The sequence below is a fragment of the Micromesistius poutassou genome (genome assembly GCF_964030765.1).
Source record: "Micromesistius poutassou genome assembly, chromosome: 14".
NCBI classification, from domain to species: Eukaryota; Metazoa; Chordata; class Actinopteri; order Gadiformes; family Gadidae; genus Micromesistius; species Micromesistius poutassou.
In genome coordinates this window covers 13,613,011-13,627,470 of record NC_140284.1, presented here as the reverse complement: position 1 = coordinate 13,627,470, position 14,460 = coordinate 13,613,011, and the positions used below count along the sequence as shown (strand labels likewise).

At 47.5% G+C, this 14,460-nt stretch overlaps 1 protein-coding gene across 1 annotated transcript in view; it reads left to right on the top strand.

Annotated features, from left to right (window-relative positions):
* The window catches only part of kalrna (kalirin RhoGEF kinase a), a gene marked incomplete at its 5' end in the record, with an annotated part of 113,408 nt that overhangs the window by 73,677 nt on the left and 25,271 nt on the right, over positions 1 to 14,460 (top strand). Inside the window, 4 exons of the mRNA XM_084478590.1 lie at positions 82 to 160; positions 2,773 to 2,940; positions 13,210 to 13,410; positions 14,177 to 14,250. Coding sequence (XP_084334716.1) covers positions 82 to 160; positions 2,773 to 2,940; positions 13,210 to 13,410; positions 14,177 to 14,250 — 522 coding nt within the window. The remainder of the gene's footprint in view (positions 1 to 81; positions 161 to 2,772; positions 2,941 to 13,209; positions 13,411 to 14,176; positions 14,251 to 14,460) is intronic.

The window sequence follows — 14,460 nt, the reverse complement described above, 5'->3', positions numbered from 1 at the left end:
TTCACTCTCCCACTCCCTCTCTATGTCTCTCTACCGTTCACTCTCCCACTCCCTCTCTATGTCTCTCTACCTTCTCTCCAGCTCTCGGGGGGCTGTGAGTTGACTGTGGTCCTCCAAGACTTTACCGCTGGCTGCAGTTCAGAGATGACCATCAGTACAGGTAACACACAGACAGGTGGACAGACAGGTAACAGACAACAGGTAGTCAGACAGGTAGACAGGTTACACACAATCAGGTAACAAACACACACACACACACACACACACAGACGAGGAAACAGACAGACGAGTTTACAGGGAGACAGAATGACAGAAATGGAGACACTAAGACAGGTAACACAGGTAACAACCAGACAGACAGGTAACACAGGTAACAACCAGACAGACAGGTAACAACCAGACAGACAGGTAACACAGGTAACAACCAGACAGACAGGTAACACAGGTAACAACCAGACAGACAGGTAACACAGGTAACAACCAGACAGACAGGTAACACAGGTAACAACCAGACAGACAGGAGATGAACATTTAGAGGATGATGAGGAGGCAGACAGGTAACACAAGAGTAACACAAGGACAGGTGGGGAGACAACTAGACATAGAGACAGGGAGACTGACAGATGACACACCAACAGACAGACAGGTAGACCACTAGACAGACAGACAGACAGGTAGACCACTAGACAGACAAACAGGTAGACCACTAGACAGACAGGTAGAACACTAGACAGACAGAAAGGTAAAACACTAGACAGACAGACAGGTAGAACACTAGACAGACAGAAAGGTAGACCACTAGTCAGACAGGTAGAACACTAGACAGACAGACAGGTAGAACACTAGACAGCCAGACAGACCTACATGGAGACAGACAGGCAAACAGACAGGTAAACAACTAGACGGACAGACAGACAGGTAGACAGATGGGTAAGACAACACAACAGAAAGACAGACAGACAGGTAGACAGACTGGTAGACAACACAACAGACAGGCGAACAACAAGACAGACAGATTGACAGGATAGACAGACAGACAAATGGGTAAAAAGACGGGTAGACCAGTAGACAGACAGACAGGTAGAACACTAGACAGTCAGACAGGAAGACCACTAGACAGACAGACAGACAGACAGACAGGTAGACCACTGGACAGTCAGACGGATAGGACACTGAGGTAGACCACTAGACAGACAGACAGGTAGACCACTAGACAGTCAGACAGACCGACAGATAGACCACTAGACAGACAGACAGGTAGACCACTAGACAGTCAGACGGATAGGACACTGAGGTAGACCACTAGACAGACAGACAGGTAGACCACTAGACAGACAGGTAGACCACTAGACAGTCAGACAGACAGACAGGTAGACCACTAGACAGACAGACAGTCAGATGGATAGGACACAGAGGTAGACCACTAGACAGACAGACAGGTAGACCACTAGACAGACAGGTAGACCACTAGACAGACAGACAGGTAGACCACTAGACAAAAATGTAGACCACTAGTCAGAGAGACAGACAGGTAGACCACTAGACAGACAGACAGACAGACAGGTAGACAACTAGACAGACAGATAGACAGACAGGTAGACCACTAGCCAGAGAGACAGACGGGTAGACCACTAGCCAGACAGACAGGTAGACCACTAGACAGACAGACAGGTAAACCACTAGACAAACAGATAGGTAGACCACTAGACATACAGACAGACAGACATGTAGACCACTAGACAGACAGGTAGACCACTAGACAGTCAGACAGACAGACAGGTAGACCACTAGACAGACAGACAGACAGGTAGACCACTAGAAAGTCAGATGGATAGGACACAGAGGTAGACCACTAGACAGACAGACAGGTAGACCACTAGACAGACAGGTAGACCACTAGACATACAGACAGACAGACCACTAGACAGACAGACAGGTAGACCACTAGACAGACAGGTAGACCACTAGACAGACAGACAGGTAGACCACTAGAAAGACAGAAAGGTAGACCAATAGACAGAGAGACAGACAGGTAGACCACTAGAAGGACAGACATGTAGACCACTAGACAGACAGAAAGATAGAACACTAGACAGACAGGTAGACCACTAGACAGACAGAAAGGTAGACCACCAGACAGACAGACATGTAGACCACTAGATAGACAGACAGACAGGTAGACCACTAGTCATATAGGTAGACCACTAGACAGACAGACAGGTAGACCACTAGAAAGACAGAAAGGTAGACCAATAGACAGAGAGACAGACAGGTAGACCACTAGAAGGACAGACATGTAGACCACTAGACAGACAGACAGATAGAACACTAGACAGAGAGGTAGACCACTAGACAGACAGAAAGGTAGACCACCAGACAGACAGACATGTAGACCACTAGATAGACTAGACAGGTAGACCACTAGACAGACAGGTAGACCACTAGACAGTCAGACAGGTAGACCACTAGACAGATAGACAGGTAGACCACTAGACAGACAGGTAGACCACTAGACAGACAGAAAGGTAGACCACTAGACAGACAGACAGGTAGACCACTAGACAGAGAGACAGACATGTAGACCACTAGACAGACAGACAGACAGGTAGACCACTAGAGAGACAGACCACTAGACAGTCAGACAGGTAGACCACTAGACAGACAGGTAGACCACTAGACAGTCAGACAGGTAGACCACTAGACAGAGGTGGTAGACCACTAGACAGACAGACAGGTAGATGCTGAGTTAAGGTCCTTCCCTCTGTGTCTCAGGTCAGACAGTGGAGCTGGTAGAGAAGCCCAGTGAGAGACCGGGCTGGTACCTGGTCCGGACAACTGACCGGACCCCTCCCCAGGAGGGCCTGGTCCCCAGCACTGCACTCTGTGTGTCCCACTCCCGCTCCAGTGTCGAGATGGACTGCATATTCAGCTCCGGGAAAGGTAGGACCCTACCCCCTACCTAGCTCCTAAAAGAGGAGTCCTCACTCCAGTCAGCTAGCTTGGTCCTCCAGGCTATAGGGTGGTCCTCCAGGCTATAGGGTGGTCCTCCAGGCTATAGGGTGGTCCTCACTACTACAGGCTATAGGGTGGTCCTCCAGGCTATAGGGTGGTCCTCCAGGCTATAGAGTGGTCCTCACTACTACAGGCTATAGGGTGGTCCTCACTACTACAGGCTATAGGGTGGTCCTCCAGGCTATAGGGTGGTCCTCACTACTACAGGCTATAGGGTGGTCCTCCAGGCTATAGGGTGGTCCTCACTACTACAGGCTATAGGGTGGTCCTCCAGGCTATAGGGTGGTCCTCACTACTACAGGCTATAGGGTGGTCCTCCAGGCTATAGGGTGGTCCTCACTACTACAGGCTATAGGGTGGTCCTCCAGGCTATAGGGTGGTCCTCACTACTACAGGCTATAGGGTGGTCCTCACTGCTACAGGCTATAGGGTGGTCCTCCAGGCTATAGGGTGGTCCTCCAGGCTATAGGGTGGTCCTCACTACTACAGGCTATAGGGTGGTCCTCCAGGCTATAGCGTGGTCCTCACTACTACAGGATATAGTATATGTTGTGGTCGCTGCTTTACTGCCCTCTAGTGGTCAGCTGGTTCATGTCCAGCTGCAGGTAAATAACACCTTCATCACAGTCCACTATCCAGTCACAGAGCGCTGTGCACACACCTCTCCCACCGCCTGCAGGGGCAGCGTGATGAGAGGGAGGGAGGTAACCAATGAGGACGCCTCACTGTGTAGCAACCGCTTTGGGTTCACGAGACAGCTTGCGTTTCCATGACAACATGCAAATCATACAGTTGATGTAGCGTCCTGCTCTACTGTATGGAAAATATTTGACACACACACACCCATGCACTTGCAAATGCTTGCACACAATGGAGAACATACAACAGTCCTACCGTGACTCCTCTGGGTGGTCCTGAGGGGCTGTATGCTATTGGTCAGTGTTCATCAGAGTGGAGCTGAGAGGCTGTATCCTATTGGTCAGTGTTCATCAGAGCGGAGCTGAGAGGCTGTATCCTATTGGTCAGTGTTCATCAGAGCGGAGCTGAGAGGCTGTATCCTATTGGTCAGTGTTCATCAGAGCCGAGCTGAGAGGCTGTATCCTATTGGTCAGTGTTCATCAGAGCTGAGCTGAGAGGCTGCAGCTCAGCTGCTGCTCGTCTGTTCCTCACAGATCCTCTGGACGTCCCTTTGATCTGCCATGTCCACCACTGGGCCGTCTGCACTAACTACCCTCACTACACTAACTACCCTCACTACACTAACTACCCTCACTACACTAACTACCCTCACTACACTAACTACCCTCACTACACTGACTACCCTCACTACATTAACTACACTAATTACACTAACTACCCTCACTACACTAACTACCCTCACTACACTAACTACCCTCACTACACTAACTACCCTCACTACACTAACTACCCTCACTACACTGACTACCCTCACTACACTAACTACCCTCACTACACTAACTACCCTCACTACACTAACTACCCTCACTACACTAACACTACCCTCACTACACTGACTACCCTCATTGTTCCCCTACCGCAATGCTGAACTAGAACATGACACACACACACACACACACACAATCCTCTGGGTGTTCCAGGTGACTCGGGCCATGTGGTCCAGCTCTCTCTCTCTCTCTCTCTCTCTCTCTCTCGCTCTCGCTCTCGCTCTCGCTCTCTCTCTCGGACTGGTGGGCCAGCTCTCAATTCAATTTCAATTCAATTTCAATTCAAAGTGCTTTATTAGCATGACTGTTTGAGTACAGTATTGCCAAAGAAATATTCAAGTTGAACAAGAATAATAGTACAACTAACAGATTGGTTACAAATAATTAAGCAACCTCAGCAATGTGGATATACGTTAGTGTCAAAATAAATTTAAAAATAAATAAAATGTGTGTTTTACACACCAGCAAAGTTATAAACAAAGTCAGACTGAATCTCTCAGGTTATGACATTTCAGGACATATTGTGCTGCCAGGGTTAGGGTTAGGGTTAGGGTTAGAGCAGACAGACCTTCACCAAGTAGAATTGACATTTTGTCCTTATGTTCCATGTCTGCAAAATCCGGAATATAGATTTGTCATTTGGTGAAGTATATCTGTCTTAAAATGTCATATTTTTTATTCTGTGTTCTCTCGGCAGCCAGGTCTTTCTGTGCCTGCCTGTTTCCACTGCCAGAGTGTGGTCACTGAGCCTGTACTTGGTCAGGATTTGCCTCTGCTTCACATCGCTGACAGAGAGGAGATAGTCTGCCAATTTGTAATTTCTGTTTAGGATCAGATAGGAATTCATTCTACTTTGGTTTGAGGTTTGGTTTGTCCAATGTTCCAAATAGTCTTCTTTTGCTTTATTATTATTTTGTTGAATCTAATTGGTGTTTTGGAGGCAGTGCTGGACTGAGACTGGACTTGATGTGTGTTAGTTAGCTTCAGCACTAGCTGGCAAAGGGGACTCTTGTCAAGGTTCAGTTCTTGGGTTTCTTGTGCTTCAAAATGAAGTGTATTCTTGGGACTAGATTTTAAGTGCATCCAGAATTTTTGTGCTCGTTTTTGGATAGGTATAGCCAATGGGTAACGACCTAATTCTGCCCTACATGCGTTGTTTGGTGTTTTTGTTTGGACTTTCAATATGGACCGGCAGAATTCAGCATGTAGGGCCTCTATTGGATGCTTATCTCATGTAGTGTAGTCATGTGCACTGAGTGGACCCCAGACCTCACTTCTGTACAGCATGATAGGCTGTATTATACGGTTGAATAAATTGCACCAGATTGCGATAGGTATGTTTATGTTGTAAAGTTTAGATTTTATTGCATAAAGGGCTCTACTGGCTTTTTCTTGCATTCACTGCCATGCTGAAACTTCCAGATGCAGTAATGTCCAGACCAAGATAGGTATACTTCATTGTGTGTTCTAGGACGGTGCTTCCTAGAGTGAACATGTATTTGTTTTCCTGACATCTGGGCTTCTTTTGGAAAATCATGATTTTAGTTTCTGTTTGGTTTACTGTCAGTGCCCAGTTCTGGCAGAATTTCGCTAGCAGGTCCAGGTGTTGCTGTAGGCCCTGTTCAGAGGGTGACAGGAGCACCAGATCATCTGCAAATAGGAGGAATTTTACCTCTGTGCTTTGAAGGTTGAGTCCAGGAGTTGCAGACTGTTCCAACTGCACCGCTAACTCATTTATGTAGATGTTGAAAAGCGTTGGACTCAGGCTGCAGCCCTGCCTCACCCCCTGTTTCTGTGCGAAGAACTCTGTTTGTTTTATGCCAATTTTTACACATGCATGCATTTATTATTTGAGTACATTGACTTGATCACATCGAATACTTTACCCCCTACACCGCTCTCTACAAGTTTGTAGTATAATCCTGTGTGTCAAATAGAGTCAAATGCTTTTTTAAAGTCGACAAAGCAGGCAAATATTTTTCCATTTTTCATATTTTTTACATGTTTGTTGATTAGAGTGTGTTGGGTGTAAATGTGATCTGTAGTACGGTGGCCTGGAAGAAAGCCGATTTGGTTTCTACACAGGGTATTGTGTTTGTTAAGGAAGGTTTGAATTCTCCCATTTAAAATGCTATTAAAAACCTTCCCCAGATTACTGTTCACACATACCTCTGTAATTATTAGGGTCCAATTTTTCCACTTTTATGAATTGCGGTAATAATTCCTTGATTCCAGCTCTCTCTCTCTTGGACTGGTGGTCTTGCTAAACTCACCTGACATTATCATTATTTGCCATCATAATATAAATTATTATTTAATATATGTAATCTATCTATAAATACCTTGTTATAAACCCTGTTCAACATAAAAACAACAAGCCAACGCTACTGAAGCTAGTATCTGTGTATGAATGTGTGAGTGGCTTTACACCTGGTCTGAGCTGAGAGAGAGAGAGAGAGAGAGAGAGAGAGAGGGAGAGGGGGGGGGGCGAGTTAGACTGTCCATTGTATTCTCTGTAATCGGTGCCCCTCCCTCTCTCTCTCTCTCTCTCTCTCTCTCTCTCTCTCTCTCTCTCGCTCTCAGTCTGAAGTTGCTCAGTAGATGTCAGACTCACAGGAAGTCAGTTGGCCGCTGTTGGATTTGGATATTTCATCTTGTTCTTTGAGAGGCCATCGCAGTGTGTTTTGAGGCTGCGTCTGTCTGTACGTCTGTCTGTACGTCTGTCTGTACATCTGTGTGTCTGCTGTGTGTGTGTGTGTGTGTGTGTGTGTGTGTGTGTGTGTGTGTGTGTGTCTGTGTGTGTGTGTCTGTGTGTGTGTGTGTGTGTGTGTGTGTGTGTGTGTGTCTTTGGCCATGTGTGTGTGACTATGTGGAGGGAGTGGAGCTGTTGCCGATGGATCAGGACTCACTGCTGCCACTGCTTCAACGGAACAGGTGAGACCAGAGAGAGAGACAGGTGAGACCAGAGAGAGAGACAGGTGAGACCAAAGAGACAGGTGAGACCAGAGAGAGACACAGGTGAGACCAGAGAGAGACAGGTGAGACCAGAGAGACAGGTGAGACCAGAGAGAGACAGGTGAGACAGGTGAGACCAGAGAGAGACAGGTGAGACCAGAGAGAGAGAGATAGGTGAGACCAGAGAAAGAGACAGGTGAGACCAGAGCGAGAGAGACAGGTGAGACCAGAGAGAGAGAGACAGGTGAGACTAGAGAGAGACAGGTGAGACTAGAGAGATACATGTGAGACCAGAGAGAGAGACAGGTGAGACCAGAGAGAGACAGGTGAGACCAGAGAGAGAGACAGGTGAGACCAGAGAGAGACAGGTGAGACTAGAGAGAGAGACAGATGAGACTAGAGAGAGAGAGAGACAGGTGAGACTAGAGAGAGAGAGAGACAGGTGAGACTAGAGAGAGAGACAGGTGAGACTAGAGAGAGAGACAGGTGAGACCAGAGAGAAACAGGTGAGACTAGAGAGAGACAGGTGAGACCAGAGAGAGAGACAGGTGAGACTAGAGAGAGAGAGACAGGTGAGACCAGAGAGAGAGACAGGTGAGACTAGAGAGAGACAGGTGAGACCAGAGAGAGAGACAGGTGAGACTAGAGAGAGAGACAGGTGAGTCCAGAGAGAGACAGGTGAGTCTAGAGAGAGAGACAGGTGAGACTAGAGAGAGAGACAGGTGAGACTAGAGAGAGAGACAGGTGAGTCTAGATAACTGTGTCAGTGTTTCGGTCACGCTGGTGGTTGTTAGTCCTTCAACGCGTCTCCATGGGAACGCACTGCACACTCAGGAACCTCAAGAATGTGTGACCACCTTCACTCCACACACCCTCTGGTCCCGGTCAGAGGACAGGTGTGTGTGTGTGTGTGTGTGTGTGTGTGTGTGTGTGTGTGTGAGAATACATTTGAAGGGCTGTGGAATGAAGACAAGAACAGGTTTGTAGCGAACGACATTCTTTATTTGACAAAGACATGCAGAGAGAGGTGAGACTAGAGAGAGAGACAGGTGAGACTAGAGAGAGAGACATGTGAGACTAGAGAGAGAGACATGTGAGACTAGAGAGAGAGGCAGGTGAGACCAGAGAGAGAGACAGGTGAGACTAGAGAGAGAGACACGTGAGACTAGAGAGAGAGACAGGTGAGACACGAGAGAGAGACAGGTGAGACCAGAGAGAGAGACAGGTGAGACAAGAGAGAGAGACACGTGAGATAGTGAGAGGGAGACAGGTACAACTAGAGAGAGACAGATGAGTCTAGTTCAGGGTTTATTCAACTTTTTCAAAGACCAACATACACTAAATATCATCACATCACACTCATCACATGACTCACATGGGTGTGTGTGTGTGTGTGTGTGTGTGTGTGTGTGTGTGTGTGTGTGAATACATTTGAAGGGCTGTGGAATGAAGACAAGAACAGGTTTGTAGCGAACGACATTCTTCATTTGACAAAGAGACATGCAGAGAGAGGGAGAGAACGCAGGAAATAGGCAGAGAGAGAGAGTGAAAAATAACTACAGTCAGACTGAGACCTTGTAGCAGTATGCTGCTGGATTGCCAAGTCGTGGTTCCTCTAATTCCCTTGCCTACAGATGGGCGGGCGGGCGTGCGTGCGTGCGTGCGTGCGTGTGTGCGTGTGCGTGCGTGTGTGTGTGTGTGTGTGTGTGTGTGTACTAGTAAAGTGTTGTGGTCATAGAGACTGTCTGTTAATTAACAATTATTCACCTCAGGCTCCGTGAATAGTGGGGAATAGCCCCACTATTGACCGGCGACGTTCTATACATTATCCCGCTTATTACACGGCTACTTGCCAAAACGAAAAAATAACTTCACACGGTGTCTTTTTACAATTACCATTCGTAGTGTTGATCAGAAGAGAAGTAGTCCGCCAAAGACGTTGACGTCGCTTAGCAACCGAATCCGCTGGGGTTGATAAGTTACCGGACTACTTGCGGAGTGATACGAAATACGTGAAAAAATCCACTTTCCTTGAAAGCGGTCATTATATGCTTAGCAACGGTCATTATTGGAAAATAATTCACCACCGCAAGTCGGGAAGGCCCATGCAAGTGAATGGAGCGTTCCACAGCATTGAGAAGAGCCGTGTAATAACTAGAATTATTACACGGCTCTTCTCAATGCTGTGGAACACTTAAGAGGCAGATTTCCAAAACGGCTTGTAATCACACCACACCTGGTGGCATGTCATGGGACCTTTAAGTTAAATTTGTTGGCCGGTAATCGACTTGTGTCGACTTTCTGGAAACATGGACCTATCAGTAAGGCACAGACTTGGAAAACAGTCTACTTATCCAAGTCACTGTGCGTTACTATTATTGTCATTTTCCTTAGTAAAAATATATATTTTTGCTTCCTTCTTGCCTCATGAGTGACAAGTATCATATATGCGACAAGTGTCACGCAGATGCGCAGGAAGATATTTTCGCACCAGGAAAGTCCTTTAGTTCGCTCTCTTTGGTCCAGACTAAAATACAATGTTTATTTTTTGGTTTAGTGCCGGTCCTTTTCATATTGCAATTTTCGCAACAGTCCCAGAATTTGACAACAAACCCACATGTGTGCAAAGATCGTTCAATCATTGGACAAAAAGGTCTGGGGCGGAGTAAAGCGTTAAATAAAAAAAAGAGTGGGAAAAAGGGTGGGAAAGTGCCGGTGAAAGTAAACAATCATGGATATCCAGCGTGATATACGTTGATCTGCGGACCGGTCGAACTCCTTCTCCCTCATCCTGGTGCTGAATGTGTTAAATGCATCAGCATTTTTGTGTGTGTTTTCCAGCATACTTTTTACGTGCTTTTGTCAGACCGTCAGGTGAAAATGAGTCGTGGCTCAACATGGAGCAAAAAGGAGACGGAATGTCTGTTGGATATCAGACCCAAATATCCAATAGACATTTGTGTCCTCTTTGCTAATAATAATTTTTTCAGGAAATTGTTTTTAAGTTCAACTTAAATACATTGTTGACGTTGCACTTACAATAAATTGAGTGTTGGCAAAACCGGTTGTCATTTTTATTTTGAGGCAGCAGGGGGTGTTGTTGGCAGCTGCTGAATGTAACTAATAAAGTAACTTTTAATCTAACTTAGTTCATTTTAAAATCAAGTAATCCATAAAAGCAGTAATCAGTTAACAGTAATCAGATTATTTACTTTTTCAAGGTAACTGTGGCAACACTGTCAGTGAAACAGTGAACTTTTGCCGTTGTCCATAAATACCTTGCGTGTGCTGTGTTTCTTTGTTATTATCCCCCTGTCACATGGAAGTGATGATTCTGTCGACCAATCAACGGACGGCGTGTGTAGCTCGAACTTGTTGGCACCCTTTCAGACCGCTTAGTACCCCAACGGAGGAGTACTGCGAGACGAGTACGGCTCATCACGGCTATGTCCGGACCACGCCCACTTTTGGTGGTGGAAACGCGAAGCGTGCCGCACCTTTGCATACCGACCTGCTGGTGGAAATGGTGTTGGTGTTTTTTGTGTGTATATTTATGCTGATTCTTTTGCATTCAAATATTACCTTTATCTCTCTTCTCTTCAATAGAGCTATTCATACCAGCAGAGAATGTGTGTGTGTGTGATAATAGATAGTGAGCTGTGTCCTGGCACTACCTGGGCAGAGAGAGAGAGAGAGAGAGAGAGAGAGAGAGAGAGAGAGAGAGAGAGAGAGAGAGAGAGAGAGAGAGAGAGAGAGAGAGAGAGAGAGAGAGAGAGAGAGAGAGAGAGAGAGAGAGAGAGAGAGCACCCAGTACACCAGTAATGTGTGTGTCTGGGTGTTGGTCATGTGGTGGAAGGGTGGTTTGTCAGCAGTAGAACACACCGCTGGAGGCCTGCGTGTGTGTTTATCCAGAGATACTTTGAGTATATCAACCAGGTTCCTCCTCCTGGCTCCTTCTAGTCCCGCTCCATGGCCCTATTCAGAAAGTCAAACCTCCTAACCTTTATGCCTCCTTTCCTTAACCTTTGTGGAAAAAGTCATCGGGTCAAGGAGAGATGAAAAGGTGCTTCCTTTCAAACATAGGAAAACACAGCACTGTTTAAAATGAATTCGACTCGTGATGGCGGGTATTGCTGACCTCTAGCGTCTCTAGCGTGGAATTACAATTTTCCCGAAGATGGACTACACAAGCGCTCTTTGATCCATGTGTTCTTGTCGTATTGATTTAAATCAGGTTATCACCAACAGTGAGAATCACTTAGGTCGGATTTGGCCAAAGGGAATATTTGAGGCCACTTGAATCCGAATTCACATGAGAAAACAGAGGCTCATCTTATGTTGATGTTGATATTAACTGCCCCCAGTAGTCTTTCTTAAATGTGAAGTCAGCATTTTATTTTCTCATGGTGTATATTATGTGCTTAATAACCAGCAATAAATTAATTCATTTTGATTCAAATAATGTGTTTCTGGAATTGGTATCCATTATTATACATTTTCTTCTCTTCTCTTCTGCTTTACCGCGTCTCTCATGCGTCTTTGCGTAGTGTTGGTAAACTTCGTTGGTGGCCTGTTTTTTTTAATATTGCCGCCGTAAAGGATTATGGGTTACAAACATCTCCTTTCCTTTCATAAAGTTTGGTCAGGAGTAACCTATGCTAAAGGAGGCTTAAAGGATGCATCAAGGCTCCTTTCCTAAGCATTTTTAGCATTCAAACCACCTTTCTTCCAAGTATTTCCGGGACATCTCCTTAGGAAAGGAAATTTCCTAAGCAAAAAACAGAATCCGTAGAGGCCCCATGTTTCAGAACGCGGCCTCAGTGTGTGAACATGTGGGGTCCAGTGGGTGAGCTGAGCCCCAGCTAACCAACAGGGCATTAGCATGGCCCTCTGGATGCTATTAACACTGGCTGTGGTATCATTAGTACACACTGGCTGTGGTATCATTAGTACACACTGGCTGTGGTATTATCATGTGTGTGTGCGTGCGCTCGTGTGTGTGTGTGTGTGTGTGTGTGTGTGTGTGTGTGTGTGTGTGTGTGTGTGTGTGTGTGTGTGTGTGTGTGTGTGTGTGTGTGTGTGTGTGTGTGTGTGTGTGCGTGCACTTGTGTGTGTGTGTGTGTGTGTGCGCGCGTGAGCTTGTGTGTGTGTGTGTGTGTGTGTGTGTGCGCTCGTGTGTGTGTGTGTGTGTGTGTGTGTGCGCGTGCTCGTGTGTGTGTGTGTGTGTGTTTGTGTGTGCATATTCAATGACGAGCGAGAGAGCGGGAGATGAATCAGCTCTTTGATAAGAACACTGACTCTAGTATTCTCCTTTCACACACACACACACACACACACACACACTTAGCTCCCCCCATGTTCATGATGACATAATGAGGACAGTTGATGTCATAGTTTCATTATCTTTGAGTCGTTCTATTAGCAGACGCTGAAGCACTGAGCTCAGTGACCAGGGACCAGGCTCAGGGACCAGGGACCAGGCTCAGGGACCAGGAGGAAAGAGAGGAGGAGTGACAGGACTGTGGACCCGGGGCGCTACCTGAGCCTGGTCCCTGGTCCCTGAGCCTGGTTCCTGGTCCCTGGTGCCTGAGCCTGGTCCCTGGTCCCCGAGCCTGGTCCCTGAGCCTGGTCCCTGGTCCCTGAGCCTGGTCCCTGGTCCTGGTCCCTGAGCCTGGTCCCTGGTCCTGGTCCCTGAGCCTGGTCCCTGGTCCCTGAGCCTGGTCCCTGGACCCTGGTCCTGGTCCCTGTTGACGGTTCTTGTCTCTGTGTGTTTCAGAGAACTATGTGGTGAGCGGTTCGGAGGGGAAGAGCGACTCGGTGGCCCAGCTGCAGGCCAGCCAGAGCTCCATGCCAGTGCCCTCCCCGGGGCCCAAGCGCTCGGCCAACACTCTGAGGAAGTGGCTGAGCAGCCCAGTGCGGCGCCTCAGCCAGGGTAGCACGGTCAAGAAGCCCGCCGGCGGCAAGCACAAGAAGCCCTGTACGTACCCACCCTACACCCTACACCCTACACCGTCCATCTTACACCGTACCCACCGTCCACCCTACACCGTTCACCCTACACCCTACACCGTCCACCCTACACCCTACACAGTCCACCCTACACCCTACACTGTCCACCCTACACCGTCCACCCTACACCCTACACCCTACACCGTCCACCCTACACCGTCCACCCTACACCGTCCACCCTACACCCTACACCCTACACCGTCCACCCTACACCGTCCACCCTACACCGTCCACCCTACACCGTCCACCCTACACCCTACACCCTACACCGTCCACCCTACACCATGTCCACCATACACCCTACACCCTAAACCGTACACCGTACACCGTATCCACGGCGCTCCTCTGCACCGTCGTCCTATTGATCCGGCCCCATGTTAGATGAACGGTTGTGATTGGTCGGTCTATCTCATACCGGGCAGAAATCTTTTTATTCATTTGCAGAGCAAATGAAAAATGAGCTTGAGAAATTGGTCTGGTCCCCAGGCTAGTGTGTACCCTGAATACACACTGGATGTATCTATACACCCTTGATACACTGATATACCCTGAAAATATCAATACTGGGTAAACTAATACTGTATGTTATTTACCCTGAACACATCCTGGTTATACTCTAAATATACTCTAAATTTTCCCTGAATGTACCCTGAATGTACCCATGCACCCCTATAACAACATGTTATGTATCAGAATATAGCTATGTGTGTGATGTTCGGTTGTTTGACTGACAGCTCGGGAGGAGGGCAGGAAGAGCATCGACCTAGGACAAGCTGATCTCGCCCACCAGGATGAGGTCACAGAAGAGGTAACCAATCACACCCTTGTGCGCTAATAGCCCTAGCATTAGGAGCTAGGTTCTGAGCTAGCTGCTTCTATTAGCAGCCCTAGCTGCTGGTGCTACAGCCCTAGCGGTGGGGCTAGCAGTCTAGTGGATGGTGCTAGCAGCCCTAGAGGTGGTGTTACAGCCCTAGCTGCTGATGCTACAGCCCCTAGCGGTGGTGCTACAGCCCTAGCT